Genomic DNA, 27,127 nt, shown 5'->3' with positions numbered 1-27,127 from the left:
ACTGAGCAGCAGACACTAGCTGGGCGTCTTGTCATTTAAGTAAGGTACTGTCTACATGGAGATAGTGTCAGATCCCACAGGTTGAGGGCTCAGTCCCCCAAACTGCCCCCTCCCTTTAGACACCAGTTGCAAATCCTGACCTCCAAGAACTTCTGGCCGACCAGCTATAAGTTAGAGATCCCATAACCCCCTCTTTGGGTTTGATGAAATTGCTAGAGTGGCTCACAGAACTCAGGGAAACATGTTCACTGGTTTATTTTAAAGGATATTACAAAGGACACAGATGAAGAGATGCATGGTGCGAGCTGTGGGGGAAGGGACGCGGAGCCTCCATGCCCTCCCTGGGCACAGCACCCTCCGGGAACCTCCTTGTGTTCAGCTGTCTGGAAGCTCTCCAAACCCAGTCCTCTTGGGTTTTTGCAGAGGCTTCATGACAACCTCGTAGAAATGGGATTGGACAAAAAGCACATGATCTAAACCCAGCGAGGCCTGTCTGTTCAGATTCTTCCTGGCCTCTCTGTGTAGCGTTCCTCCCTCCAGGCTGTGAGGCAGGACCCTGTCTGGAATGAGGGTCTTTGGACTCACAGATTACAGCTCTGCCTTGGGCAGGTGCCAGGGGGCAGGAGAAGTCAGATTCTGTCTCCTGAGGCTGCCCCTGAGGCCTAAAGTGCCCAGCGTTATAACAGGGACTGTGGGAGTTAGGAGCGTGTCCTTTGTTGCACAAGTTTTTAATTTTGCTGAAATCCAGTTTGTCTATTTTTTCCTTTTGTTGCCTGTGCTCTTGGTGTTATATCCAAGAAATCATTGCCAAGTCTGAAGTCATGAAGCTTTTCCCCCGTATTTTATCTTAAGATTTTTATAGTTTTAGCTTTTATGTTTCGGTCTCTGATCCATTTTGAGTTCATTTTTGCAGATGGGGTAAGGCAAGGGTCCAGCCCCGTTGTGTTGCACGTGGATACTGTTTTCCCAGCACTGTTTGTCAAAGAGACTGTCCTCTCCCCAGTGAGTGGTCTCAGCACCCTTGTTGAAAACCATCTGCTTGTATATGCAGGGGCTTATTTTCCACCTGAATTCTTAGTCTTCGTGTTCCTCCCTTGGATGTGGTAGTTAGGACTCCTTCCTCACCAGCCCCTGTGCTAGGAGTTTGTGTGCACACCCTTCCCCCTTCACAGTCCTGAGGGGTAGGTGCCCTTACCACTCCCAGTTTGCAGATGAGAAAACTGAGGCACAGGGAGCCAAGTGCATTACCCAAGAGCCACAGTGGAGAGGTGGCTGTGGACCTCAGAGCCTGGGTTCCAAAGTTACATCATGTGACCCAAAGATACTCCCGTACCCCCATCCTCACCCACCCCCATATTGTCCTGTGTCTGGAGCAGCTTCCTTTGCAGTTGATTTGGCATTTACTGAGCCCGCGGTCTGGAGGGGTGCGCTCTAGAGCATGGAGAAGCCCAGAGCAGACATCAGGCCTGAGGGCTGAGGGTGTGGCAGCGGGAGCCTGAGAGGGCTTCGTGGAGGGGGTGATAGTTGAGCACGTTTTGGAAAGATGAGCAAGTGTGGCTGGTGAGGGAAGTGGGCAGAGATCAAGTATGCAAAGGAGGGATTCTGGAAGGTCAGGAACTGTGTAAGGCTGTGATTAGCTGGGGGGTGGCCCAGATTGTGAAGACCCTGGAGGGCCGTACTATGTTTGACCTTGGCCTTGAGGCCAGCAAGGAGGCAGCAGAGGTCACGATGGGACTTTCAGTGTGGGGACTCCGGCCGGCAGTTGTGGGAGGGGTGCGTGGAGTGGAGGGGCCAGGCAGGGCCAAGTGAGGGGGGCTGTGGGGCGGGCAGGAGCAGCCTAGTCCCAATTGGTAGGTCTTGGGGGTCACTGGGTGTGGGGCAAGGAGGGCACCTAGGATGACCTTGGGTTTCTGGCTTTGTGGTGGTGACAGCCAGAGATGTAGAATTCAGGGGAGGAGCAGCTTCAGAAGAGAGGCCAGGAGTCGGGTTTCCTGCGCAAAGCTGTAGCCCTCTGCCCAAGGAGCCCCTCAGCGGACACAGTCCCCTGTACCCTCCTGGGGACCTGCTCAGAGCCCAGGTTTGGGGCGTTGACTGGGCAGCTTCCTCCCCATCCCCTGGGCGCAGCCTGAGCCAAACCCACCACTAGTTCCTTCCAGACTATTCAGTTCTCTCCTCCCGCTGGGGTGCAACTGCATGCCTGCTGGTGTGCGCTGTCCTGGGCCAGGCCTTGCTGAGAAACGCAGGGAGAGCCCTTTCCCTGTTCGCCCTGGGCAGCCGGAGCGAGAGAGAGAGCGAGAGCGAGTCAGGGTAGGTGTTCATGCCTTCATTCGTGGGGCAGCTGTTGATGGGGCGCCCAGCAGGTGCCAGGTGCCTCTCCAGGTGCTGGGGATCCCCCGCTTAGTGAAAGCGAGCAGCAGATGAGCAGGTGGCTGTCGACGGACTGCGGGGCTCTGCAAGGACATGCAGGTGTCGGGGTGGGCTGCGGGGAGGGGCTCTGGGTGAAGCTGGAGAGGAAGGGGGGCCGGGCCATAGACCTGGGTCAGCTTTCAGGCCGAGTGCGCGGGAGCTGTGAGGAGGCTGAGCCTGGGAATGACTCACATTTATACTTTCCTGAGACCTGTCTGGCCCCCGGGGGGCGTGGGGGCGGGGGGGGGGGTTGGGCCCCCTGTGGGGGTCTTGTGCTGTAGGTGGGAGGGGGTGTGGGTGTTTGGGGGGTTGCTGGCTGTGGAGGCGTGCAGTGTGGACAGATTTGGAGGTGGGGCTAGAGGGCAGGGCTGGAGGGCTGGGGGAAGAGCCCTGCCCTCCAGGGTGACCTGCCCAGGCCTCAGTTTTCCCAGGAGTGAAAGGGGCTTATATCAGGTGAGCGGTGTCCCTGCTGGGTTCCCCAGAGCCAGGCGTCCCCACAGTGCCTGGGGGCCACTTTGGGTTGGGAGGAGGCCAGGAGGACCCCAGCATGGACTTGTCATGCGCCCCCTCCTCAGCCCACCAGCCCTAGCATGTGACAACTAACCGATTCATAGATATGCGTTCTGGATGAGGTTTCGTTTGAAGCCAGGTTTCTTGGCTTGAAGAAACGAGCACCTGCTCAGCTTAGCACTCCACAGGTGTGCGGGAGGCGGTGTTTACATCCTGTACACAAAGCATACCGAACGGCAGTTCAGAGTCGCAGTCATGCATTTAACATGTCTTGAACAATTAAAATTACTTCTATTCCCATGTCGTTTATTAGAATTTTTTCCTAAAGAAAACCACTCCTTGTCCGTGGCTCTCCCTGGCAGAATTGCGCGCGCTCTGTAACACCTTTGGTCAGGTGGTCCGGTTTTCCTGATGACTTTCCTAACGTGCTGTGGCAGGTTGGAGTTGGAGTACGCAGTGTCTCGGGTATTAAATTACGGCTTGGTGAGACTTAGGCAACAGCTTATCAACGTTTGCAGACATTAGTACTTGATATCCTCTTAAAGAAAAGTTGCCTCCAGATTTTAAGCTGGAAAGTCACTGGAATATCTAAAAAGAATTACCATACATGGCTTTTAGATTTCTCAGGACTTACATTAAGAATTGTACACAAATCTCAATTATGAAAGAAAAATAAAGGGTACGTTGGGAACCCCAGCCCCAGAGATGTCTGGGAAGCCCCCTCGCGGGCCCCAGCCTGGGACCCGAGGAGCAGGCGGGGCTCTGGTCAGGGCCTGTGCCCTCGCCCTGTGTGGCGCTTTGGTGGGGCGGGGCTGGTGCCGGGCCGAGGCTCTCACCCACCCCTCCTCCGGCCCCAGGTAGTGATGACGGTGGTGCAGTTGCTGCCCGACGGGCACCGTGTGAAGAAGGAGGTGGACGCCGCGCTGGACACGGTCAGCGAAACCATGACGCCCATGCACTACCACCTGCGGGAAATCATCATCTGCACCTACCGCCAGGTGAGCCCTCCCCGTCCCGCCCCGCCCCGGTGCCCTCGGGGTGTGCACAGCCCGGGTTGTGGCTGACGTGGGTTTGAGATTGCTAGGGGTCCCCTGGGCCCCTCGTTGGCTCTCGGTCCCTTTTCCACCTTCTGGAAGTGGAGGTGATCCCTGAGATGGACACATGCCCAGGCCCGGCCACTCCCACCTGGTGCTGCAGCGCACGGTGGGGTGTGTGCAGGGGCGACGACCAGAGTATTTGAAGACTGCTGCGGCCCTGGGACCAAAGATGTGACCAACCGGATTGAACACCCAACCCCCTCATGGTGCCAGGTGTTAACCCGCTAGGTTTTAGATTCCTGGGGGCCCAGGGGTTCTGGACAGTAGGTTGGTGTGTGGGTGGAGGTCCTTGGGGTCTTGAGGAGCCGCTGCTTGAGGACCAGCAGGTAAGCAGTGTAGTATTTAACAGCTGATGCTGCCGGGCGGAGTCCTGGCTGTCACCCCAGGATGCGTGTGTGTCTGTGCTGCCCCAGGCCGCGGGCTGGCCCCCAGATGGGTTTTTTTTGGTCTGCTCAGTTAAAAATTGTTTTTGAATAACTCATTAAATTATAAAAATAACGTTTCCGTAACAGCTCAGATTTTATATAAAAAATATGGATTTTCAGCCTGTCTGGAAAGAATGTGCCTCGAGTCTGTGCTGGTCCCCAGCCTTCCCTGCTCTGTCTCATTTGGCCCTCCTGGCCCGGTCCCCTGACCTGCTGGGCATTGGCGTTTGCAGCCCTGGCCCTGTGTGGAGCGTGCTGACCTGCCCGGTGACTGTCTGGCTGCCGGGGCAGAGGCTGGGGCTGGAGTGGGAGGGGCAGCGCGGGAGCAGGTGGGCAGGGGCGAGTGCTCCATGGTTCTGGGAGGGGCAGTGTGTGCCTTGTGTTCTCTGCTGCTGCCAGCTAGTCTCAGGGGCAGCTTCTGTGGCCCCTGCAGAGAGGGGGCCTGCTCCAAAACAGCCCCCCATGCTGAGTCCGCAGCTGGGTGCATGTCCAGGAAATGACTGAATCAGGCAGCCTTTGCTCAAGGTCATGGGTCAGACCCTGACTGGGGCAAAGGGTGGGTGCCTGGCTGGAGGCAGAGCAGGGCATCTAGGGTCAGACTGGGTCCAAGACCAGAGTCCAGTTCGGAGGGGAGTTTGCAGAGATTAAGAAGCTGCCAAATGTGGGGAGGGAAATGGGGGTTGAGGCGTTTTAGAAGATGCACTTTGCTGAACTTCGGAAGATAGATGTGTTTTTTCCAGGGCCAGCAGTTAGGTTGTATCCTGAGGCTCTTTTGACTTACCTTTGGGTCCCACTCACGATGGTCTCGTGTGTTGTCACCAGGTGGCAGCAGTGAGCCGAGAGGCTGAGCTCCTCGCACTTCCAGAGGGCAGGGCCAGGGCAGAGCTGCGGCTGAGTTTTCCCCACAGCAGGAGGCCCGAGTAAATAAAACGGGATGCCTAGCCCTGCTCCAGGCCCCACAGGCCCCACACCCCTCGCTGGCCAGGCTCTGTCAGAGCCCCCTCTCCACCCGACTCCCAGAGCCTACGGGCCCTCCCTTCCTCTGAGCTCCACAGCCCTGGGTGTCATGTAAGGCACCCAGAGGGTGCGGCGGGGCACAGCTGGGCCTGAGGCGTGGAGCGCAGAGAGCTCCTACGAGCTGGCCTTGAACACCCCGCTGGAGAGCCCAGGAAGGCATGTCAGGCAGGAGAAGCCGGAGGGTGCAAAGCGAGTTTAGGGCAGTTCAGGTGGTTTGATGCCCACCAGTCTTGTCAGTTGTCAGAGATGAGTTTGGGTGGGTAGGTCGGCTCTCCTCCCTTGGCAGTGGGAGGGAAGGCTCCTGTGGTTGGAGCTGTTTAGAGGTGGTTGCTCTGGCTGTTTTAATGAGAAGGGAGGAAGCAGAGCCAGTGGAGGACTCTCACCTGCTCCCCACGTAGCCACCTACCCCCATTCCAGAGGCCAGGGTGACGCCGTCCTCAGTGGTAGGAGGATGGGGGTCCTTGAGCCCATCCCAGGGCCTCTGGAGGGGCAGGGGCAAGATGCAGAGCCATTCCCCAGTATGGCCACCAGGTGGCCTCAGTGAGCTGAGTGGGAAACCTGTGGTCTTGAGGCCTTTATTGAAAGGATTTGTTCCATCCAATTCAGCAAAGTCACAGCAGCTTGCTCTGGGCCGGGCAGCCCCTGGGAGATCTGAGCAGACTCCTCCATGGGCTCCCCTGGCTCCATGCTGGGGATGGAATTGAGGGGACAGACTGGGGAGGCTGGGAGGCCTGTCCTGTGGCTGTGGCATTAGACCTGCTCGGTTGGGGGAAGGGGAGAAGAGTGCTCTCCACCCATCACCCTCTGAGGGTCTCCCATGGCTGGGGCACCAGCCAGCACCCCAGTCCTCCTGCGACCCCCAGCCCTAGGCCTAGAGGACGGGAGGACCCCACTGCCGAGACTTTGTCGGTGCTGGTAAGCTACCACCTCTGCAGCCACCGTCGTCGTCACGGTGACTGTTGTCAACATGTTTGCAGTCACCTCGTCCAGGACACAGGCACAGTTGCAGGTAACTGAGTGTGGGGATTCTACCTGGTCGAAACGCCGTGTGTGTTTTTCGGTTGGGCGCTCGCACTTGGCGCTCAGGTCTTACTCAAGGGGTCCCATGGGGTGGGGGCTTTGGCACCTCCAGCACTGCCCTGCCCCCCTCAGTCGCCTAATAAAGGCTGGGCGGGGGTGGGAGGGTGGTCAGGTCTGATTCTCCTGGGGGGCCCCTGACCGCACACAGCCACGCAGCCGGAGCCCTCCTCCAGCAGCCCCTCCCCCTCCCCCATCCACAGCCCTGCCAGGGCCCCGGACAGACCTGTGGTCAGAGCCTGGCCCCGCAGACAGGGCCCGCCTGCAGGGTGAGCCCCCCTGCCCCACTTCCCCGAGTCCACACATTCCTCTTTCGGGCTTCCCGAGAGTGCCTTTTTAGGGAAGTCGAGTTGTGGTGGGTGCACATGGGAAGGTTTATTCAGCAAGAAAGAAGTGATTCACTTTTGAACCAGGCTGGGAGTTTGTGGTCCACGTAGTCATTGTTTTTTTCTCAGTCCCCTGGGGCTGGGGGTCTTTGGGACCAGAGCCCCCTGAAGGGCCACCATGGGCAAGAGGCTTTAAGATCTAAGCGGGGGTTCGTTTCCGTGGCCCCAGGTTTGGGTCTCAGCCAAGGCTGCCTCAAGGGTGAAGTTCCCCTTGCGGGGCAGGCAGGGCCGGCCACAGGGAAGCCCCGGTTTCCTCCTCCAGCCCAGCCTCAGGTCGGGGAGGAAGTCAGTCTGTCGGCCCTGTCCCTTCTGGCTTTGTCCCTTCTGCTGCCACTGTGGTTTACTCTCGCGCCCTGGGCTGTCTCAGCCTCGGGGCATGAGGGAGACCTGGCCTTGGGGTAGGACAATCGGGGCCCCTTTTTGGAGGCTGTCACATAATGCTTGTGCCATCCCTTGAAAGGAGGGAGCAGAATTCTGTTTCATGGCTCTGGGCGTAAGATTTTTGAGCAGTCTGCGATCTCAGAGGGCATCACGCCATGGCCTCCAGGAAGTGGTGTTAGAGAACAAAGGACGATCTAGAAGGGACCTTAATCCAAGTCGCTGGGATTTCACAGACCAGTTTTAAAAAGGGAAGGACCTTTCTAGGGTTGCCAACGTGTAATTTTGTTAAATGTGTCCATTTTAAAGAAAGGAAGGAAGGAAAGAAACAAAAATCTAAAAATCTAACTACCATCTAATGTGGTTGGCATTTCATAAAAGAAAGGTTATTTTAATACCAGAAAAATAGAAGGGATATCATCTCAGGATAGAGGAGGGTCCTTGGAAAGATTCGTATCTCTACATTCCTGTGGGCCTGCAGACCCACGGGCCTGGGTTTGGGAATCACAGTTTTCACAACCAGGCTACTGTTCCTTTGGCTAGAAAAGCAGAAAGCCTCCTCCAAGGTCACCTTGTGCATCCTGGTCCGCCAGGCCTGGACCAGTGTCCTGCCTGAGGTCAGGGTGGTCTGAGCTGTCCCAGCTGCCCTCAGATTAGATGAGGCCCCTGGCCAGCTCTGCAGGTGCATGTGTGTGCACAGGAGATTCTGTTCAGCATCTCCGAAATGTGCAAAATCGCAGTTTCTCTGCATCGTGCGACACGTGATTGGATGGACGTTGGAATGGGCTCTATTATGTTCCACACGGCCCAGTACCGAACCTGTGCCGATGGGAAGGAGCCTACTGCTCAAGGAACACGGATGTGGGAGCTGGACAGAGCATCTTCTGCCTCTCTGACTGCCTGCGTCCCCTCCTGCCAGCTGGACTCAGGCCCCTGGCAGGGCAGTGTGTGGGAAGCGCACGGGGGAGGTGTGAACAGGGCTCGACTGACACACAGTAAGTGCTTGAGAAATGGGAGGGCTCTGAGGATCCACGGTGGGCCAGCGTGTCCTGTGCCACTCCCGGCTTCAGAACGTCCCTGTAGACCCTCAGATTCCAGTGCTAAAGGGCCTTAGGGAGCATCTGAGCTCCCTGTAGGTGAGCAGTGGGGCCTGCAGTGGGAGAGTGGGCTGCCCAGCGTCCACGTGAGCCGGTGGCAGAGCAGGGATGAGAGGCAGATTCTCACTCCAGCCCCCCTCCCCTCCTGGACCATGTTGCCCTTGACCCGAGGGTCTCCTCTCTGTTGCCCTAGCGGGCTGCAGGGGCTTGCTGAGCCTCTAGAAAGGCAGCTGTTTCCCCCACCCCTTCGCTTCAACAGACTGGCTCCTGGAAATTGGCAGCCATGTCTCACTGTGGTACCATCTGTTTAGTTAAACCTCTGCCCTCTGGTTTCACGCCAGAGTCCCCAGGTGACCTGCAGTGGGGTCTGCAGTTTTCTGCTCCAAGGAGGCCTGGGTGCTGTGTGTGCAGGGGCTGCTCCTCGGTCTGGTCGGACCCCCCAGAGCCTCTGGGTGGACGGGGACTTGAGCCCAGGCTCGGGCAGGGATTTTCCGCCTCCACTGGCTCCATTTGCCCGGGAACATTCTGAGTCTGGTCCCCATTTTGCCCATCTGAAGCTTTCCTCCCAGGAGTCCACAGCCATCCTGAAACTCTAAACAGCACGTGGCTACTCACCTGGCTACTCAGCTTCCTGCCCCTCACCCCCCAGACAATGAATTTCCCCTTCCTGGCTCCTTGCCAGCACCAGCAGTCAACTTATGCTTCGATAATAAGCAATTAAGAGCATGGCTCCTGGAATTTGGCGTTTGTGCTTGGTCCAGCAATAAAGCTATTCCAGGCCCTCAGTGGGGAAGGGTGGAAGAATTTGGAGGTCACTCTGTTATGGATCAGAAAGGGGGGCTCAGCACGAGTGTGCATCTCCATCTGCGTGATGAGGTTGCACAGCGAGGGTGAGGACTGCTGTGGCTTGTTTGTTGTCATAAAGACAATGTTACAGCATTACTGAAGGCTTACATGGTCCAGGGAGAGCAAAGCCTCTCAGAATCCTGCCAATGCAGCAGTGGTTTCATTTTTGCCATTTTCTCTGGTCTTTGTGCACATGCATGCACCTTCTCTCAAAGGTGTGCTTGCGGTGGGCCCCCGGAAGTCTTGCCTGCCCCACTTGGATGATCCTGCATCTAAATGTGCTCAGCCAGCACGTGCTGACGTGGTGGCGTCCTGTGCTAGACCTGTGCTAACACTGAGGATAGACCAGTGATCAAAGCTGCACTGAGCTTATATTCTAGTCGGCCAAAGAAGGCAAAGGAGTATTAGTTTCAGCTCATGGGCATTTTATCACGTTTGCTGAGAAGCTCTCACGTCAGTCATCACATTCAGTGTTCGCCTGACACGCACCCGAGTGCAAGTGCCGGTTTTACGTGCTGTTCTTGCATAGACGTGGACCTGCAGGTTGCTTCGTGCCGCTCTCCGGGACGGGTGGTGATGTGGCTGTCAGAGTGCGTGTTTGCTCTTTCACCCGTGTGGATTATTTCTGTAGACTGAATCTTAGAAGAAGAAGTATTGAATGAGTTGAAAGGTAGGAACTTATTTTTTTTTTTTTAATTATTTTGGAAAGTTTCAAACAGAAAAATTCAAAGTCGAGAGAATAATTTCCTGAGCCTTGTGGGCCCACCTCCCAGCCCACGGAATTTCGTCTCCGGCCTCCAGCCTCTGCGCACAATTGTTCTAGAGCATGTCCCAGGCCTCCTGTTTCCTCTGTGAATATTTCAGCACATACCTTTAAAGAAGGGGGATTTTTTGGAAAAGGTAACCATACCGCCATTATCAGACCTTTAACAGTCATTTCTTATCATGAGATATCTAGTTATTATCCAGATTTTCTCACTGGTCTCATAAAAGTCTTTCTGCAGTTGGCCATTAAGTCTCTCAAACAGTCCTCCTTCCCTCCGAAAGCTATTTGTTTCCGTAACCTGGTTGTCTGCCTAGGCTTCCCGAAGCTACCTCTGCTAGTGGCGTCCCTGGGTTTGGGGTGGCCTGTGCCTCCTGTAAACCGTCAGAGCCAGAGGCGCGATGAGATTCTGGCTCAGTGTGGCTGGAATGGTTACGAGGGGTGCCGTGTGCTACCATCGGGGCCTGGAAGGTCCTCCTGTCCCTTGCTGTGACCGGCACACGCCAGCGCGCGTTACCTGGGCTTCTTATTTCATTCGGAATTTGCAGAATGATGACCTGTTGATTCCCTCATTCCTTCTGCGTTAACTCACTGCAGTACTTCCAGAGAGCCCCCGGGGGCACAGCGGGACAGACCAGCGGGTTCTGTGTGCGCCTTCTCCCCGAGTTCCCGTCTTCAGAAGATGGGTTGGTTTGGAAGGTGCTTGTCTGAAAATAAGGGTGACGATGTTGCATTCAGCGAGGCCTAACATTCCTCTAGACTCGGATGGGCTAGGGGTCTGTGGGGAGGGTGTGGGTGACTGGGCTGGGGGTGGGCGGGGAGGAGAACCAGGAAGGGGCTGATGGGGTTGGGGGGAGGCCGGGAGTCGAGTGCTGGAGCCCAGGGCCCCGCATGCCCTGACAGCTCCTTGGCCCACTCGGACCTAGCCCGCCAGGAGCCCACACCAGGCTGACATACATTTTCACAACCACAGCGGGGCCCGGTCCTCACCCTGTGCCTGTGTATGATGAAGGGCGGGTTTTAATGTTAGTTCCATTTTTACATTTGAGGAAGGAGGCACTGGGCTTGCCCGGGAACATGTAGCTGGCAGATGGCAGGGGGAAGCCAAGACGCCGGACCCCGACTCCCAGATCGGGCCCCTCCGCCATGCCATGCTGCCTCCCAAGAAGGAGGGGGCACAGTGTCACCTCTCCTTGCCCACCTCAGCCCCACTGTGGGGGAAGTAAGACCTGGAGGCCATGGCCCTCGCCCTTGAGGCGATACCACTCTGAGTAGGAGAGAGAAGGCCAGCGGACAGGAGACATCCCAGACACAGGTCGTGGTGGGAGGTGGTGGGACCAGACATTTTCCAGTGGGACAGACCTGCCCTGGTCGAACAGTCTCGGCCCCTGTCGGCCCAGGCCTGTCCCCCGCGCCCAGCCTCGGGGCTGCAGCCCACAGCGCGGCCGCCTCCGTTGTCCAGACCGCCTGTGAGGTTGGGCCGAGACCTGTCGCCCTGTGCGTGTGAGAGGGCCAGGATGCTCAGGGCATTTAGGAACCACCTCAAGAGGAAGGACAGAAAACTGTTTGAACTACGCCACCGCGTGAGACGTGCGAAGGCCGCGGCTGGCTGCCGGCGGTGGCACCGCCTGGTGAGCTAGCTGTTTCCTCTTGGGCTTGGGAAGGGAAAGTATCTGTGACAGAAACCAAGGTCAGGGCTCCTGGAGGAAGCTCTGCTAGAATCATTAATGCCAGCGGCTCTTTTCCTTGGCTTTGGCTGGTGACATTCATTCTTACTGTTCCGTATTTAAAATAGTCTACTGTGTCTCCCAACTTCCCTTCAGAAAAAGTTTGAAGAAAATCTGAGGTGAAGGTACCCACATAAGGGAGAAGTAAAATGTCTTTTGGTCTCAAGTGAAAATTTATGTTATAAAGACTGTAATGCTTTAACTCTGAGCAGTGCTTTTTAAATTTTCTAAGAGCTCACCTAATGGGATTTTATTAGACCCATTTTACCGAGGAAGAAACTGAGGCCTATTGAAGTTTTGTGGCTGACTGGAGGCAGGACCAGGCCTGGTTCCCAGCTCCTCGGTCTGCATTCCTTTCCCTTCTGCTGTGGCAGCCACGACCCAGGGGGCATTTGTGGTGGCCCCGTAAAGGAGCTGCCGAGAGGTCAGGGAGATCGGCTCGGTGCCCCAAGGACTAAGGTCATTTATATTTTAAGAAAAATATAAAGCAAGACAGCTTTGGCTCTGAGTCCCAGGGGGGGTCTCTCTCAGCCTCTCTGAGACCCTGGTGTGGCCAGAGTTGTTCCCAGAAGACGTCATTCCAATAGGTAATGAGTCTCCAGGGCAGGACCTCTGCCGTGACAGCAGCCCTGGAATGCTGTGAGCTGTCACATAAAATACGACCCAAGGAAAGGGCTGCTTCCCACACGTGTGCGCGTGCGCGTGTGTGTGTGTGTGTGTGTGTAGGGCACACGTCCTTGGTAGCCAAGACCTCTCTCGTCTCCCTTCCTTCCCATTGTAAGCTAAGCTGGAACCGTTTCCGCCCTGCAGGGGGACTTTCCTGATTTATTCAACAATAGACATCCCTTGAGCGCCTATGGTGTGCCAGACACGGTCTCTAAGTGTGCACCATTGAGCCTGGACTTTTCAGTGGTTTGGGAGGGGTTTCAGTCTCAACGCCAGCGTCTCCGCACCCTCCACCCCTGCATAATCCCCTGTGCGTGCTCTCTCGGTCCGGGTTGTGGTTGTCAGCAGAGGTACTTCTTTCTGTTGCAAGGGGGCTGCCTCTGACACCCTGACTGACCCCAGAACCCTCCCTGGCACAAGTAGGGGCTCCACAGATGTCTGTCTAGTGAGTGGACGGATAGAAGGTTGAACAAATTGTTGCATAATAAATAGGAAAACCTAATTGCCACCTTCACTATACCTTTTGGTTCTTTGTCCCCGTTCTTGGCCTTCCAGGACAGGGGACCCTTCTGTAGCATGCCATAGAGCCCTGGGTCGGTGGTTGGAAACCCCGGGTTCTAGCCCTGGCTTTGCCAGGAACTCCCTGTGCAACCTTGAGCAAGTCACTTTGGCCTGCCTGGGCCCGTGTTTCTCCATCTGTCACCTGAAGTTGTTGCCTCTGCTCTGCCTGCCTTGGGGGTGGTGGTGCAGACCAGCCTGTGGCCGGTGGAGATGGGAGTGGGGCGTGTGGGGTGTGGTGGGCAGTGGCAGGCCACCAGGCAGACTCCGTGGGTTGTGTGCACGGGCAGTGGTTTTCTTGCAGGAGAGGACCGCGTCTTGTCAGTGCTGATCCCAGTGCCTGGCCTAGCCGTCTTGGGGACAGTGTTGGAGGAATGGCGTGCAGAGCAGCCCACGGTGCCAGGTCCAGTCCCTTTGTACTTTGAAAGTACCGAATGAAATATGACATTTTAGGAAATCAGTTACCTGTATGGGCTGAGGACCATTTTCTCCCTTCCAGGGGTTAGGGGCAGAAAGCTTCCTATGCTGGAGGCCCCACCGCCAGGCAGGCCCAAAGACGCAGTTTGCAGGGATTCCGTGGACACCCACCAGAAGCAGCCAGAGTCTGCCAAGGAGAGGGGTGGTGTGCGGGTGGGGTCTGAGCTCTGCAGCCCCACCCGTCAGTGACTGGCCATCTTTGAGGGCTGCCAGCTGCCTGCCCAGCCAGGGCCCCGCCTTAGCTGGAGGCAGAAGTCACCAGGCCGCGTTTGTTCCCGTTGAGTGGGTCGGGACAGCAGGGAGGCTCCAGTGATGGGGAGGGTGGTCGTCTGGTTCGCATGGACACAGACTCTGAACCTGGTCTCACTGGCCCTTCGTTCTTCTCCTCTGGGGCTCTGGTTTCCCCTGAGTCGGAGCAGCATCCAGGTTTTAAGTACACAGTCCCTACCGTCCCTAGCAAGAGTGGGCCGAAGGCCTGGGTTCCTACCTGGGCTCTGCTGCCAGCTCTCCATGTGACCCCGGGGGTTAGTGCACCTCTTTGACTTCAGCCTCACTGTCTGGAAAGCAAAGGGGTCAATGTAGGCAACCCCAGATATCCTGTGAGGCTGGGATTAATGAACGTGCAAGATGCAAGCACTAGTCATCATTGAGTCAACAGGCATTTATTACACACCTACTGAGTACCAGGCACTGTACTAGGTGCTGGAGATGCTGCACACACAAAAGATAAAAGCCCCTGCCTCCTGGGGTCTGCACTCTGGTGGGCAGACCCACGATGAACCAAGCACAGCGAGGGCTGTGGTCCGTGGGACAGTGGTGCGTCTGGGAGAAGGGGCAGGTGAGGTGGGGGGCATGCGAGGTCCTGCAGTTTTAAATAGGGGGTCAGGCAGGGACTCGGAAAGAAGGTGGCATTGCACACAGACCTGAGGGAGGTGAGGCAGGGAGCCATGCTGGGGGAAGAATGTTCCAGAAGGAAGACATGGCAAGTGCAAAGGCCCTGAGACGGAGCTGTCTGCGAGGGGAGCCAGGGCAGGCTCCTGGCAGGCACCAACGTCAGGAACAGACGACAGCGGGGGTGGGGCATGGCAGGGAGGACAGTCGGGCTGTCCCAGGGTGGCGAGAGGCGGGCAGCTTCTGGAAGTGTTTTGAAGCAGGGCCAACGGGGTTTCCTGATTGGTTGGCTGTGGGGTGGAGAAGGGGGAAGTGAAGGAGAAATCTCAGGTTTGGGCCTGAGCAGCTGGGACGAGGGACTGTCACTAAGGTGGGCAAGCTGTGGGTGCAGCGGGCCTGGGGAGCGCTCAGCAAGTCTGCCGGGCTGTGCTCTGTGGGTTTGGGGTGCCCGACCGACGTCCATGTGGAGCCCTCGAGTGGGCGCGTCTGAGTCTGGAGTCCTGGCAGCTGTCCGGAACCTAGATTCTAGATGATACTGCAGCTGTAAGACCGGGCAAGGTGACCTAGGGAGTGAGTGCTCGTTGGCCACAAGTGCCTCCTACGTACCAATTCTAGAGAAGCCCCAGCTGTGGTCTGGTGCCTGCCCCCGGGCTTATCATCGTTTGCAGAGACAGATCCTGCCTCGGTGCGCAGCTAGAAACCTCGAGATGGAACGAAATGCGATGTTTAGTTAAAAGGTGGAGACTGAGGGCAGAGGGGGCTGGAGTGCTCAGAGTGGGCCTCGCGAGAGTGGGGGCTTGTCTTGGGCCAGGCCAGGCGGAGGGGAAGGGTGTTCCAGGCAGGAGGAACAGAGTGGGAAAGGTACAGAGGCACGAGTGAGGTGGGGAGTGGCTGGGCATGACTGTGGTGAGAGGATAAGGTGGTAGGAAGAGCCTGGGTATTGGGTTCATGCCCCAGCTCAGCACTCGGTGACCTTGGGCAGTTACTTAACCTTGCCGAGCCTCACCTGCAAAATAGCGTGGATGTCCCTCCTCCTTCGTGGGGCTGCCACGGGAGTGTGTTAGAGTCTAATCATCAGATCAGAGTGTGACATGCTCGGGCTGGCACGTGGCACATAGTAGAACCTGGACACACGCCCACTCCCTGTACAGCCTGGGGAGGCTCTCCAGCCACGCCTCAGTGGGCCTCTTCCTGGTGGCCCAGTAAAGAGAACTCTGCGACAGCCACCGCAGGCAACACTGGGCCTGCCTTGATGCCAGGCACACCGGAGGTTACAGAGGCCTCAAGTGCCCAGAGCCCTCGCTGAGCGTCGTGGCCCCTTCTATTTTAGGGCTCGGTCCAGTGGACGAGGCAGCCTCATCCGGCTCCACCGCAGCTAATGACAGCCCTGCCTGCAGGCGGTTTAAAAACAGCTCTGCTATTTTTATCGACAGGAGGCGGCCAAGCCGTCCTCCTGCCCAGGCAGTGCTAACATGGGAGGGTTTTAAGAAAACCAAGGCCTTGATAGGAAGATGGGCCATTGTCTCAAATCACAGATGTGCGATCTGCAGGGTGTGCCCACAGAGCCTTCTGGGGGGGTCAGACATCACCTTCACGCAGTGGTCTGGATTTAGAGATAATTCCACCCCTGCCAGCCGGGCTCGGAAGGAATCACTGCACCTCTCCACCCCGGAGAATGTTCCTCAGACCTAATTCTTGCCTGTGTCTCTCTGTCCCAACGGGAGTGGGTCACAGAGGGGAGGGTGCTGATGTGGCCAAGTCCAGGGCTGAAGCCTGTCCACGCCCACAGGACATTGCCTCGAGCGCTTCAATGGAAAGTAGTTTAAAATGGCCCTTGCCCAGTGGAGCCCTGGGCGATTTCCTTTCCTTCTTTCTAAGGACCAGTTTGTAAATCGGCTGGAGGCTTTGGTTGGAGGCGGGGAAGGATGGCAATGGCTGAGGGATGGGGTGGTGAACGCAGGGCGGCGTGGACTGTCTGTCCTTGGAAATAGGCGGACTCGTGTTGTATTGGCCATGGTTCGTATTTATTAATAGGTAAAACTTGTTCGTTTGGTTTTTTTGCCTTCGCTTTTTAAGCAAAATTGATTTTTTTTCTTGAGCACAAGCTTAGTTAATGCTTAAAACAGCAGGCAGCCCACCTGCACCTGCCCGGGCGTTCTCCTGCCGCAACACGGGGCCGTTCCCAACCTCGCACCCACCAGGAGCCTTCACTGGCCTCCTTGCAGGTCAGGTCTTGGCTTGGCCCCCTCCGGCCCCCCCATCGCCCCTCCCCTGCTGCCACAAGCTCCTCCCCCTCTGTCTGCCAGGGCTGGGGGTGCCCTGGGGACACAGCTCATTCTTTGGCTCCTTCCTGCCTTCCGCTTGCCCTCCCACCCTCAGGCCACCTGCCCGTTCCCAGCCCACCTCACATGGCACCGCCTCTCTCAGGCCTCCCTGGTCCAGTTACTTGCCCTTCCTCCACCCCCAAATGCGGCCACTCTGGTTGCTTCCAGACGATCTTCCGCATCCCACTCCTGACCCCCAGCATCTTGGAGGCAGGGCCTGCACGGGGTTCATCTTTGCATCCCCAGTGCATGGCTTGGTGACAGGCATGGTGTGGCTGTCTCCTCGCCGTTCGATGAGTGAACGGATCGATGTGGCCCTTCACGGTTTGCAGGTGCCTTCTACAGCTTACTTGGCTGAGAAATCCCACCTCCATAGACTTGGGGGCTGACAGTTTTAACAGCAGAACCAGGACCAGAATCCAGCTCGGACTCTGTCTCCAGGGAGTCAGAGCTCTGGCCTTGGCCCCCTCGCCCCTCCCGGCACAGCCTGCTGTCCACCTTCCACCCCTGCCCCCGTCTCCAAGGTCCCCTTGCAAGCTACCCTCCACTCTGAGACCCCGGGGGCAAAGACAGCAGAGGCTCTGAAGGCAGGAGTGGGAGGTCAGGACCACAGGCCCTGTGTAGGCCACTCCAGCTCCGATTCTTGGGGCTGTGGCTGTGCCGTGTCTGGGGCGGGGGGCCCACCCCAGGGCCTCCCCACAGCAGCTGAGGGGGAGACGCACATAGACCAGCATTGTGTGCCTGGAGGGAAGGCTCCCAGCTGTGGTCCAGCTGTTGGGAGACCAGCCCTTCCTGGCTCCCCAAGGCGTGGGGCTTGCTGTGCCCTCCCACGGATGTCCGTCGCGCCTGAGTTGTCCCAGTGGCACATCCTCTTCTGGGAGCAGACAGAGCTGCCATGGGCCTGGGCAGAGGCCTGGGGGGTGGGATGAGAAGGGGGTGGGTGTGAGGTGAGCTGTGGCCTTCACTCTCCCGGGTTCCCCCTCCGCGGGCTGCAGTGGTGGGCGCTGGGTGGACGGCGCATCCATGGTGGGTAGAACAGCAAAGCTGGGCGTGGTGGCAGAGTGCCCTGCAGGAGATCCTGGCTCTGTGCATCCTGGGCCTGTGCCTGGCCTGACCCCCTGGACCCCACACTGAGTAGAGCCTTGAAAGGATCCTCTTTAAGTCTCCTTTCTACAGAGTGTGAATCTCCCATGAGTCTTCTGCTAACAGGTCACTCTCACCCCCAAATCTTCAATAGCTCCCCAGGGCTAAAGCCATGGTGCTCAACCCTGGATGCTGAGGGTCACCCAGAGAGCTTTTAACAACCCCCACGCTCAGCCCCACCCATCCTGGCAAGATTCTCATTTGATTGGTCTGGGCATCTGCATTTTAAAGTTCCTCGTGGTTCTTGTGGACAGCAAGATTGTGAACCACTGACCTGGAGGATAAACTTCCTGGCACAGGCAGGTTCCATAGTTGGGTCCCAGCTTAGTCTCCCTTCCTGTCCCTCGTCCTCCCTCCAGCCAGGCCAGCCCCTCCACAGCCCCCACACACTGGGCACCATCCTCACCCCTGTGTTGCCCCCACCAGGTAAATGGTCTTCACGGCCCAGCTGAACTCCGATGCCCTCGGGGAGATGTATCTTTAGTTGGCTTTGTGGCCATTGTCTCCCCAGCACGTGGCCTGGTGCTGATCCCCACGGCGGGTGCTGCCTGCTAAGACGATGATGCCCCAGACTCCCAGCTGCCCCCTGGCCCGGGGGCCTTTCTCGCCCTGCTGTCTGTCCCCAGCCTTGGAAAGGGCAAGGAATGGGGTCTGAGGCCATAAGCACACCCCTTCCACCTCTGATCCTGAACCTTCTGAGAAACAGGCAAGAAAGTCAGTTGGGGACCAGCTGGGCTCACAGGGCCAAGGTGGGGTTTCTCCCCTCACAGCTAGAGCTGAACTCGCCCACCTGCTGAGCCCAGGCAGAGGGAGGTGGGGAGGAGATCAGGGCTGAGAGCTTGACCGTGCTGCCCTGCTGCTACCAGCCCCTGCCAGGCACTGATCAGAGCACTTGGAGAGAGGGGAGCCAAAGTCTTTTCTCTAGTCCTGGGAGGATGGGGGCTGGGGTAAGAGACATCCCCTCTCGGGGCTGCCAGGAGTTGGCAGGAGGGACCCTCCCTAGTGGCTGGAGCTGGGCATTGGTCCCACCACCCAGGAGGGCCTCTGCACAGCTCGCGCACCATGGAGGGTGTCTGCACGGAGCCTCCCTGTGGACAGCCTGTTCTCGTCTGGCTGCCCATCAGGATGGGACAGCGGTTATGATCTCACAGTGAGGAAACGGAGGCCAGGCAGCCAGCCACGCCTCTCAGGTAGAAAGCAGGCTTCAGACTCTGGGCGCTGATGTCCTCCATTGTCTTCCCTGTGGGCTGGGCAGGGTGATGCCCTTGGCTCCGCTCAGGGCAGCAGGGTGTGTGGTGTGTGTGTTGGGGGGAAAAGAATCCCCTCTTCCCCCCACTGAGTCCACCCTGCCCTTTCCTCCAGGCAAAGGCCGCCAAAGAGGAGCAGGAAACGCGGAGGCTGCAGCTGCGGAGCCTGCAGTACCTGGAGCGCTACGTCTACCTGATTCTCTTCAACGCTTACCTCCACCTGGAGAAGGGCGACTCCTGGCAGAGGCCCTTCAGCACCTGGATGCGGGAGGTGAGAGGTGGGAGGCTCAGGCTGAGGGGGCCCACAGGGCGATGGGTCACACAGGTGGGGCTGGGTCATCCCCACCTGGTCCCTGTGCATCACCTGTGGGGACCCCGGTCACAGGCTCCCTGTTGAGTAGGAAGAGCTCTCATCTCCCTTTCTGCAGGAAGCTTCCACTGGGCCAAGATTTTGTCTCCTTCGACTCTGGGTCCCTAGCATGGTGTCTGTGCTTTGTCGGCAGTGGATAAGTTTGATGAGTGGACGAATGAATGAGGAGGGAGGGGACAGGTATGTGGGGGACAGAGTGGGGCAGTCTGCTGGGCTGGGACCCTGCTGCACAGACCACCACGGCCAACACTGTCTGGGTGCTGGCTCTGGGCCAGCCTGGGCACTTCATGCCCATTGCTATGTGCGGCCCTCGCCTACTTATGCCACGAGGGCCACAGGCAAGGCTGTGGTGGCCCTGCCCCTGCCTTCTTCCAGCTGTGACCTCGGACCAGTTAGCCACCCCCTCTAAACCTGCTGTCCTCGATACTAAAGTGCAAGTAATGTTAACACCGAGGGTACCAGCTCGGAAGGCTGTGGCGGGGATTTGATGTGATATGTGCAGTGCCATCTGCTGGGCCCCGTGCCAGGCAGGTCTGCGTTAAATAGTGTGACTGTTGCTGTCCCGTCTTGCAGAGGAGGTGACCGAGCTCAGAGAAGCTGGGTAACTTGCTCAAGGCTGGTGTTAGAGCTGTTGTTGAGGGTGGCCCAACATGGCCCTGGTGTTGGGGCCTTCCTGCTGGGGCCCATTGTCCCCGCTTATTCTGCACAGGGAGCCCTTTTGGTCTGAGTCTATGTCCCCCTGGGGCTCAGCATAGGGTGAATAACAGAGTAGAAGCTTCTAGAATGATTGCTGCGGATGTGGAGATGGAGTGCGGAATAGATAGATAAGGGATCGATCCCCCCAGAAAGGAAGCACACTCAGCTCAGGGGCATCAGCCCACCTTATTCTGACCACTGTCACCATCCACTTCCTAGATCCCTTTCTGCTTGGCCTCCCGGCTCTTCCTCCACTCGGCTGTTTTTAGAGGCAAAGCCTCAGCACCTCGAGGTCAGGGGAGAGGCCCCTTCCCTTCTCTCGAGGGGGCCCATCATTACCCCTCTGCCAGGAAGTGGGCCCCTCCTGACCTCACCAGTGGGTCTTAGCGGTTCCAACCTGGAGTGGAGTCTGGTGGCCCAGCCAGGTGGGCCTGGGAGGAGCACGGGGCTGGACAGGTGTGTAGGTGGACTCAGAGCTGCAAGGGGCAGGGTGCCCACTGCAGCGCCCCGTGGCGGGAAGGGAACTGCAGAGGACAAGCCTTGCGGGCAGGCCTCAGGACGTGAGGGTGGGCAAGTGTTTGGAATGCCCCCTGGTGCAGGCGGATGGGTGTTGAGTCAGGAGACCTGGGGGGGGCACACCAGGGCCATGTTGGGCCACCCTCTTGAGCAGGCCTAGGCTCAGCTTCCTCTTTGAGCCCCTGAGGAGGGGTGGAGGTGGGGGCTCAAGGATACCTCCTGCTTGGGTTCTCCTTGGAGAGTGGAAATGGGGGTGGGGTCGGGGGGGGCAGGGGCGGGAGGAAGCTTGATCCCCTCCCCAGCTGAATCTGGGGTGGGGGATGTCCTGGAAGGAGTGTGAGCTCCAGCCTGGGGGCCCTTAGCCCCTCCTGCGGATGAGTGGAGGGTGAGGGTTTCCCTGGGAACCAGAAGGGATGAACCCATCCCCTCAGTCTAGGTAGAGGCTGCATCCTCCCCATCCCCCAGGGTGGTGGGGGAGAGAAAGGGGCGGGTGGTCTGAGTCTGGTGCCAGGGCCTGGACCGCTGGGCAACAGGACCGAGTGTATGGGGAGGCCCCAGCTAAGCTGACTCACCTGGGGCGGAGGACTATAGCCCAGACGCACAGCTGGGGCCTCTTGTTTGCGCCTGTGTCCGTGCTGCCTTCTCCAGCCCTCCTTGCAGGCCCGGCTGTGACGCCCAGAGCCACTGGGCCTGCGTTCCTGAGTGTCCACACGGGAGCATGGGGTGCCTGACCTCCCACACCGACTCTGTGTGGAGTGCTCACTGCCTGCTGAGCGCTTTCTGTGCTGTGTAGCCCTCCTTGAGATGGGCCCGTGAGGGAGAGACGGTTTTCCCTGTTAGGAGGAAATGAAGCCCAGATAAATTACCAGAAGTCGAAGTGCAAACTTGTTCAGGTCGCCGAGCTGGCCGGAGGCAGCCCCGGGACCCACTTGCGCACGTGCTTGGAGCACAGGAGGGGAGGACAGCAGGACGAACGGCATGCTCCTTCCTCTGAAACTCTGCCCCCCACCTCTGCTGTCCTCCCCAGGTGGCGTCGAAGGCCGGTGTCTATGAGCTCCTCAACCAGCTTGGCTTCCCTGAGCTGGAAAGCGTGGAAGACCAGCCCTTCTCGAGGCTGCGCTGCAGGTGGCAAGAGCAGAGCCGCAACCCTGAGCCCTCCACCACTGGGGACTTGCTGTAGGGGCTTCCTCTCTGCCCCCTCCCACAGGGCCCTGCGCAGGCTGGGGGTGTCTGAGGTGCTCTTCACTGGGAGGCGCCCTGGGCCTTGCTGGCCTTGAGGAAACAGTTCCCCCACTTCCTGGAGAGACTGGGGTGGGGTTGGGAGCCTTTTTGGAAAGAGCTTTTTATAGGACATCGAGACAGCACAGTCATGCCTTGCAAACCGCAGAGGCGTGTGGACGGCCTCCAGGGAGGCCCGTGTGTGCACCCTGCAGACGGGCGGCATTCGGCCTCCAAGGAGCTCACGCCCCAGTTGCCAAACAGAGCTCATCGCCTCTTCTGTCCTCTTCGCCCCCTCCCAGATTGGCTGGGCAGCCCCTGGCGTGGAGCTGGCCCCCTGCCTTTCTTGCGCTGTTCCCCATGGCCTCTCCCCTTCCTGCTGCTGGAGCACTGCCTTCGCGCCCTGCCTGCCCGGAGTGGGTGGGGGCGGCGCTCTGGGTGGATTTATTACTTTAAAGGACAAACCTGCATGGCCCGGTATGGTCTGGCCGAGGCCTTTGCCTCGTCTTCCTCTCCGCTGTCCCCTTGTCCTGGGGCTGGCAGGATGGCGGCAGTTTCCCAAGGAGCTGGAACCATCAGGGAGTCCCTCTCAGCAGGAGGAGAGTTTCTAGAAGGTGGATGCAGCACAGTGGAAGAGGGCTGCTCTCTTTGCCTGGGAACCTGGGTGGGAGGTACTACAGGGGCCCAAGCCTGGGTCTGCAGGTCCCTCTGTCTGCCCGCCCAGCCCCAGCAGCCCCGGATGGCCCGGTGCCTGCCACCCTGCTGTGGCAGGAGCCCCAAGGAGTGTTGGATCAAGGATAGTTGCTGGGTGGCCTTGTGGATAGCGGAGTGTGCAAGAGTGGGCCAAGGATGAAGTGAGGGGCTCACCTGGATTCAGGCCATCCTCGGTGAGGCCCTTTGAGCTGCCTCTCGGTGGGAGCAGAAGAGGCCAGACCCTGCTGGGCTAGAGACCGCCGGCATCCACTCTGTCCACGCAGAGGAGGCTGCTTGGAAGAGGCGGCAAAGAAGTGCCAAGTTTGAGCTGAGCTTTGCAGCTCTTCCGGTCAGGGACTGGTGTTTGCTGAAACCTGGGAGCTGAACAGTGAGGAGGCTGTCTCCCTGGCCTGGCTCACGGGGGCCGGGGAAGCCTCTCCTTGGTTGGACTCGTGCACTTCCGCAGAAAAACGATGGACGTGTCACTGGTCACGATATCCGAAAAGGGGAGAAGACGATGAAGTTATTTGCATCTGCCCAGTATTGGCTGAATCCTTTTGCAGAACTACTGTATGTCTGTTCACTACATTTTCAGGTTTGTCGTCGTTTTTACTTTTATTTTTGCATGTATTAAAAGTTTTAATGTCTTTGCAGACAAGGTCTAGATGAGGAGTCAGAGGTCAGGGCTGAGCTGGGAGGGACGCTCTGTGTTCTCACGGTTAGCCCTGACTTTCAGCTGTGCTGGGACCACTGGCCGATCACCTCACCTCGCTGCCTCAGTTTCCCCATCTGTAAAATGGGAGAATAATAATTGCCTACCTACCTACCTCACAGGGGTGTTGTGAGGATTCATTCGTGATTTTTTTTTTTTTGTACAGAGCTATTATGCATTAAAACAGCTAAATGTGAGGTGCACCTGGTTGCCGATTTGTCTTCGGTGGGAGGCAGACCTTCTAGAACTGACACAACGTGCTGGGGTCCCTGCTCCTTCAGAGTAAGGGCGGGTGGGCAAAGTGAGTCGAGAGCACCTGCCCTAGCACTTCTGCTGCCTAGAGAGGGGTTTTTGCAGACATCGTGGCCTCCTTCACATCCCCAGCTGTGCCTTACCGGGTCACACTGGCTGCCGGGGCTGCCATGCTGAGCCCCTCCTGGAAGAAAGCAGCATCATCAGCTAATTCTCACTAAAATACAAAGGGCTGCTGTATCTAGGGAAAGTATGCAGCAAAGTGGAATTTGGGGCCTCTGAAGGAGGGTGGACCTCAGCCTCCACTCTCTCCTCCAGCCCCTGTGATTGATGGAACACAGTGTGTTGGGATATTGGCAAGTAAAGAGGCAGTGGGAAGGGGGAGGTTCAGAGAGCACTGACTCCAGGCCTCTCCCCAAACTCTTGCAGGATTAGGGAACCCTCTGGGTTGTAGTTCTCAGGTCAGCTGAGGGTGGTCAGAATGGAACCCAGAGCCCCCACTGCCCAGGGCAGGGGTTCTGAGCCTGGGAGAGAAGGCCTCCTGGGTCAGTTCCCAGTCCAGCAGGTGTGGAAGTTGTCTGCCCTGGTCCAAGGATGCTCCATGTGGCTCTGAACACAAGTCTAGAGCTGCGTGCACTGGGGTGTGAGTGTGTGTGTGGTGTGGGCAGCTCTGCAGTTCTATGCCTGGGATGGTCGCGCCTGGGCAGGGATGCATGGGCGAGGGGCTGTGCCCATGTGTGTGTTCCCCAGTTCCCCCAAGCCTGCTCTAGCCTGTGGGGGCATCTAGCACTTACACGAACAGTACTGACTCACATTTCGGTAGCTCCTGCCGGTCAACGGTATCTCTACCCTTCAATTGACAAGTTAATCCAGCACAGCAAAGGAAACAATCCACAGAGTGAAGAGACAGCTGACGGAATGCGGGGAGAGATTTACAAACCATGTATCTGATAAGGGGTTAACGTCCAACATATAAAAGAATCTTTAACCACTCAACAGTAAGAGAACAAATAACTCACGTTAAAAAATAGGCAAAGGACCTGAATAGACATTTCTCAAAAGAAGACATACAAATAGTCAACAGGTATATGAAAAAATGCTCAGTATTGCTAATTATCAGGGAAATGCAAATTAAAACCACAATGAGATACCACCTTACACCTCTTAGGATGGCTGTTATCAGAAAGACAAAAGGTAAGTGGTAGGGAGTGCAGAAAAGAGAACACTTGCGCGCTGTCAGTGGTATTGTAAACTAGTGCAGCCATTTTGAAAAACAGTATGGAGGTTCCTCAAAACACCAAAAATAGGGCTACCGTATGACTCAGAGATCCCACTGCTGGGTATATAGCCAGAGGATATGGAGTCAGTGTGTTGAAAAGATATCTGCACTCCGATGTTTATTGCAGCACTGTCCACAATAGCCAAGATATGGATCAACCTACGTGTACCTTAATGCACCAGTCCCCAACCTTTCTGGCACCAGGGAGCGGTTTCATGGAAGACAGTTTTTCCACGGACTGTGGGTGATATCTGAGGGGGTGGAAGGCGGAGCTCAGGCCGTGATGCCAGCAGTGGGCAGCGGCTATAAATACAGACGAAGCTTCGCTCGCTCCCCCACTGTTCACCCTCTGCTGTGTGGTCCCCGGTTCCTAACTTGCACGAAAGATGATGTTTCCACAGACTTGGAGGAGAGAGGGGTGGTGGAGCTCTGCAGCCTGGTCCCTAACAGGCCATGGACTGGTACCAGTCCTCAGCCCAGGGGTTGGGGACCACAGCATTAGTGGGTGAATGGATAAGAAAATGTGGTGTACATACAGAATGGAATACTATTCAGCCTTAAAAGGAAGGAAATCCTATCATTTGCAACATGGATGAACCTGGAGGACGTTGTTAAGTGAAATAAGCCAGGCGCAGAAAGACAAATACAACATAATCTCACTTCAATGTGGATTGGTAAAAAAAAGTTAAACTCATAGAGTAAAATGGTGGTTACGAGAGGCTGGCGGGAGTGGGGGGTGGGGATTGGGGGGGGACTGGGGAGATGTTGGTCAAGGGTCACAGAATTTCAGTTAGGAGGAAGAAATTCAAGACATCTATTGTATTAATATGTCATGTTGAGTACAATATAGTAACAATATAGTGTATGTTTGAAAATTGCTAAGAGAGTAGATTTTAAGTGTTCTCATCACAAGAAAATGGTAAGTATGCGAGGTAATGCACATATTAAGCAGTTTGATTTAGACTGGGCACAGTGGCTCACACCTGTAATCCCAGCACTTTGGGGGGACAAGGCAAGAGGATTGCTTGAGGCCAGGAGTTTGAGACAAACCTGGACAATATAGCGAGACCCTGTCTCTACAAAAAATTAAAAAGTTAGCCGGGTGTGGTGGCATGTGCCTGGAGTCTCAGCTACTCACGAGGCTGAGGCAGGAGCATCACTTGAGCCCAGGAGTTTGCGGTTGCTGTGAGCTATGATGATGCCACTGCACTCCAGCTTAGGTGACAGAGTGAGACCCTGCATCGAAAAAAAAAACAAAAACGTGATTTAGCCATTCCACAATGTATACATACATCAAGACATCATTTTGTATACCGCAAATATATACGATTTTTACTTGCCAATTAATTTTTTAAAAAGATACTTTATAATTTAGTCTGATATTTCCTCTTTGTTAATCTATATTAATGATGTTTTGATGTGTTCTTTGTTATGTCTGTTTCTTAAATACCAGTGTTTATTGCTGAATTATAGTCATAAAAAATGAATCAATATACGTCAAGACTTTAGCAGAGCGCCTAACACATAGTGCGCACACAGTTTAAGCCGGGCTTGCCTAGTCTCTCTCCCCAAGCCCTCCCCTCTGGGTGTGCAGGAGGAGTCCCCCACTGGCCTACACGTGTGGCCACTGTCATGTGGGCATTCTTGCTGCTTCCACACTTCAGACATCGCTGAGGCCTCCCCCACTTCAAGTGCCTGGGCTGTGAGGTGTCAGGTGGGACGAGCCCCTGGGTCTGTGCCCACTTGCAGCCAAGGGTCTGACTAGGTCCCCAGTTGAGCGTCTCCCTGTCTTGCTGCCCTGGTGAGCAGCATTAATGTGCCTGGTTCCCACTCCCTCAGGATGCATTCTCTCCTGGAGGCCCCCGGGTCTTCTGAGGGTCCCGCCACACCACTTTGCCCAGACCAGGCAGGTGTCAGCTGGGTCCCTGTGCAGGTAATGAGTGCCTGCAGTGTTCTGCACGTGTGCGAAGGGGAGCTATGCGCACATGGGCTGTGGGCAGTGATTCAGCAGGTCACTGCACAATGGGGCATCTAAACAGACCATGCACCGTGCTAGATGGCAGGGAGCTGTGGACAGGGATAGTGCTTCCTGGAGCCTGCGGTGTTGCTGGAACAACAGTGAACGAGTCATTCTCGTGAGATGTGGTTAGAGCTGGGATGGGGCAGGGTGGGGAGGACAGTGCCTTGAGGTAGATCAGCGATCAGAGTCTGCTGGGCCCCGCTCTCATTGCTCTCACGGAGCTCCCAGAGCAAGGAAACAGCGATGTCATGGACCTGGGAGGAAGTGGGGGGCCTGCTGTGTCTTGGGTAGGGCTACTGCACCCCAGGAAAACATACAGCGCTGATGGCCTGAGAT

At 56.9% G+C, this 27,127-nt stretch overlaps 1 protein-coding gene and 1 pseudogene across 1 annotated transcript in view; both read left to right on the top strand.

Annotated features, from left to right (window-relative positions):
- Window positions 1–22,030, top strand: part of PALD1 (phosphatase domain containing, paladin 1) — a 71,372-nt gene extending 49,342 nt beyond the window's left edge. The window contains exons 18-20 of the mRNA XM_012658697.1: window positions 3,774–3,914; window positions 19,151–19,306; window positions 21,645–22,030. Of these exons, the coding sequence (XP_012514151.1) occupies window positions 3,774–3,914; window positions 19,151–19,306; window positions 21,645–21,797 (450 nt within the window). The 3' untranslated portion in view covers window positions 21,798–22,030. The remainder of the gene's footprint in view (window positions 1–3,773; window positions 3,915–19,150; window positions 19,307–21,644) is intronic.
- Window positions 21,970–23,253, top strand: LOC105821651 (annotated as a pseudogene).
- Window positions 23,254–27,127: the final 3,874 nt, after the last annotated feature.

The sequence above is a fragment of the Propithecus coquereli genome, unplaced genomic scaffold, assembly GCF_000956105.1.
Source record: "Propithecus coquereli isolate 6110/MARCELLA unplaced genomic scaffold, Pcoq_1.0 Scaffold117, whole genome shotgun sequence".
NCBI classification, from domain to species: Eukaryota; Metazoa; Chordata; class Mammalia; order Primates; family Indriidae; genus Propithecus; species Propithecus coquereli.
The sequence above is the reverse complement of the archived record's forward strand: the minus strand, read 5'-3'. Positions and strand labels throughout refer to the sequence as shown.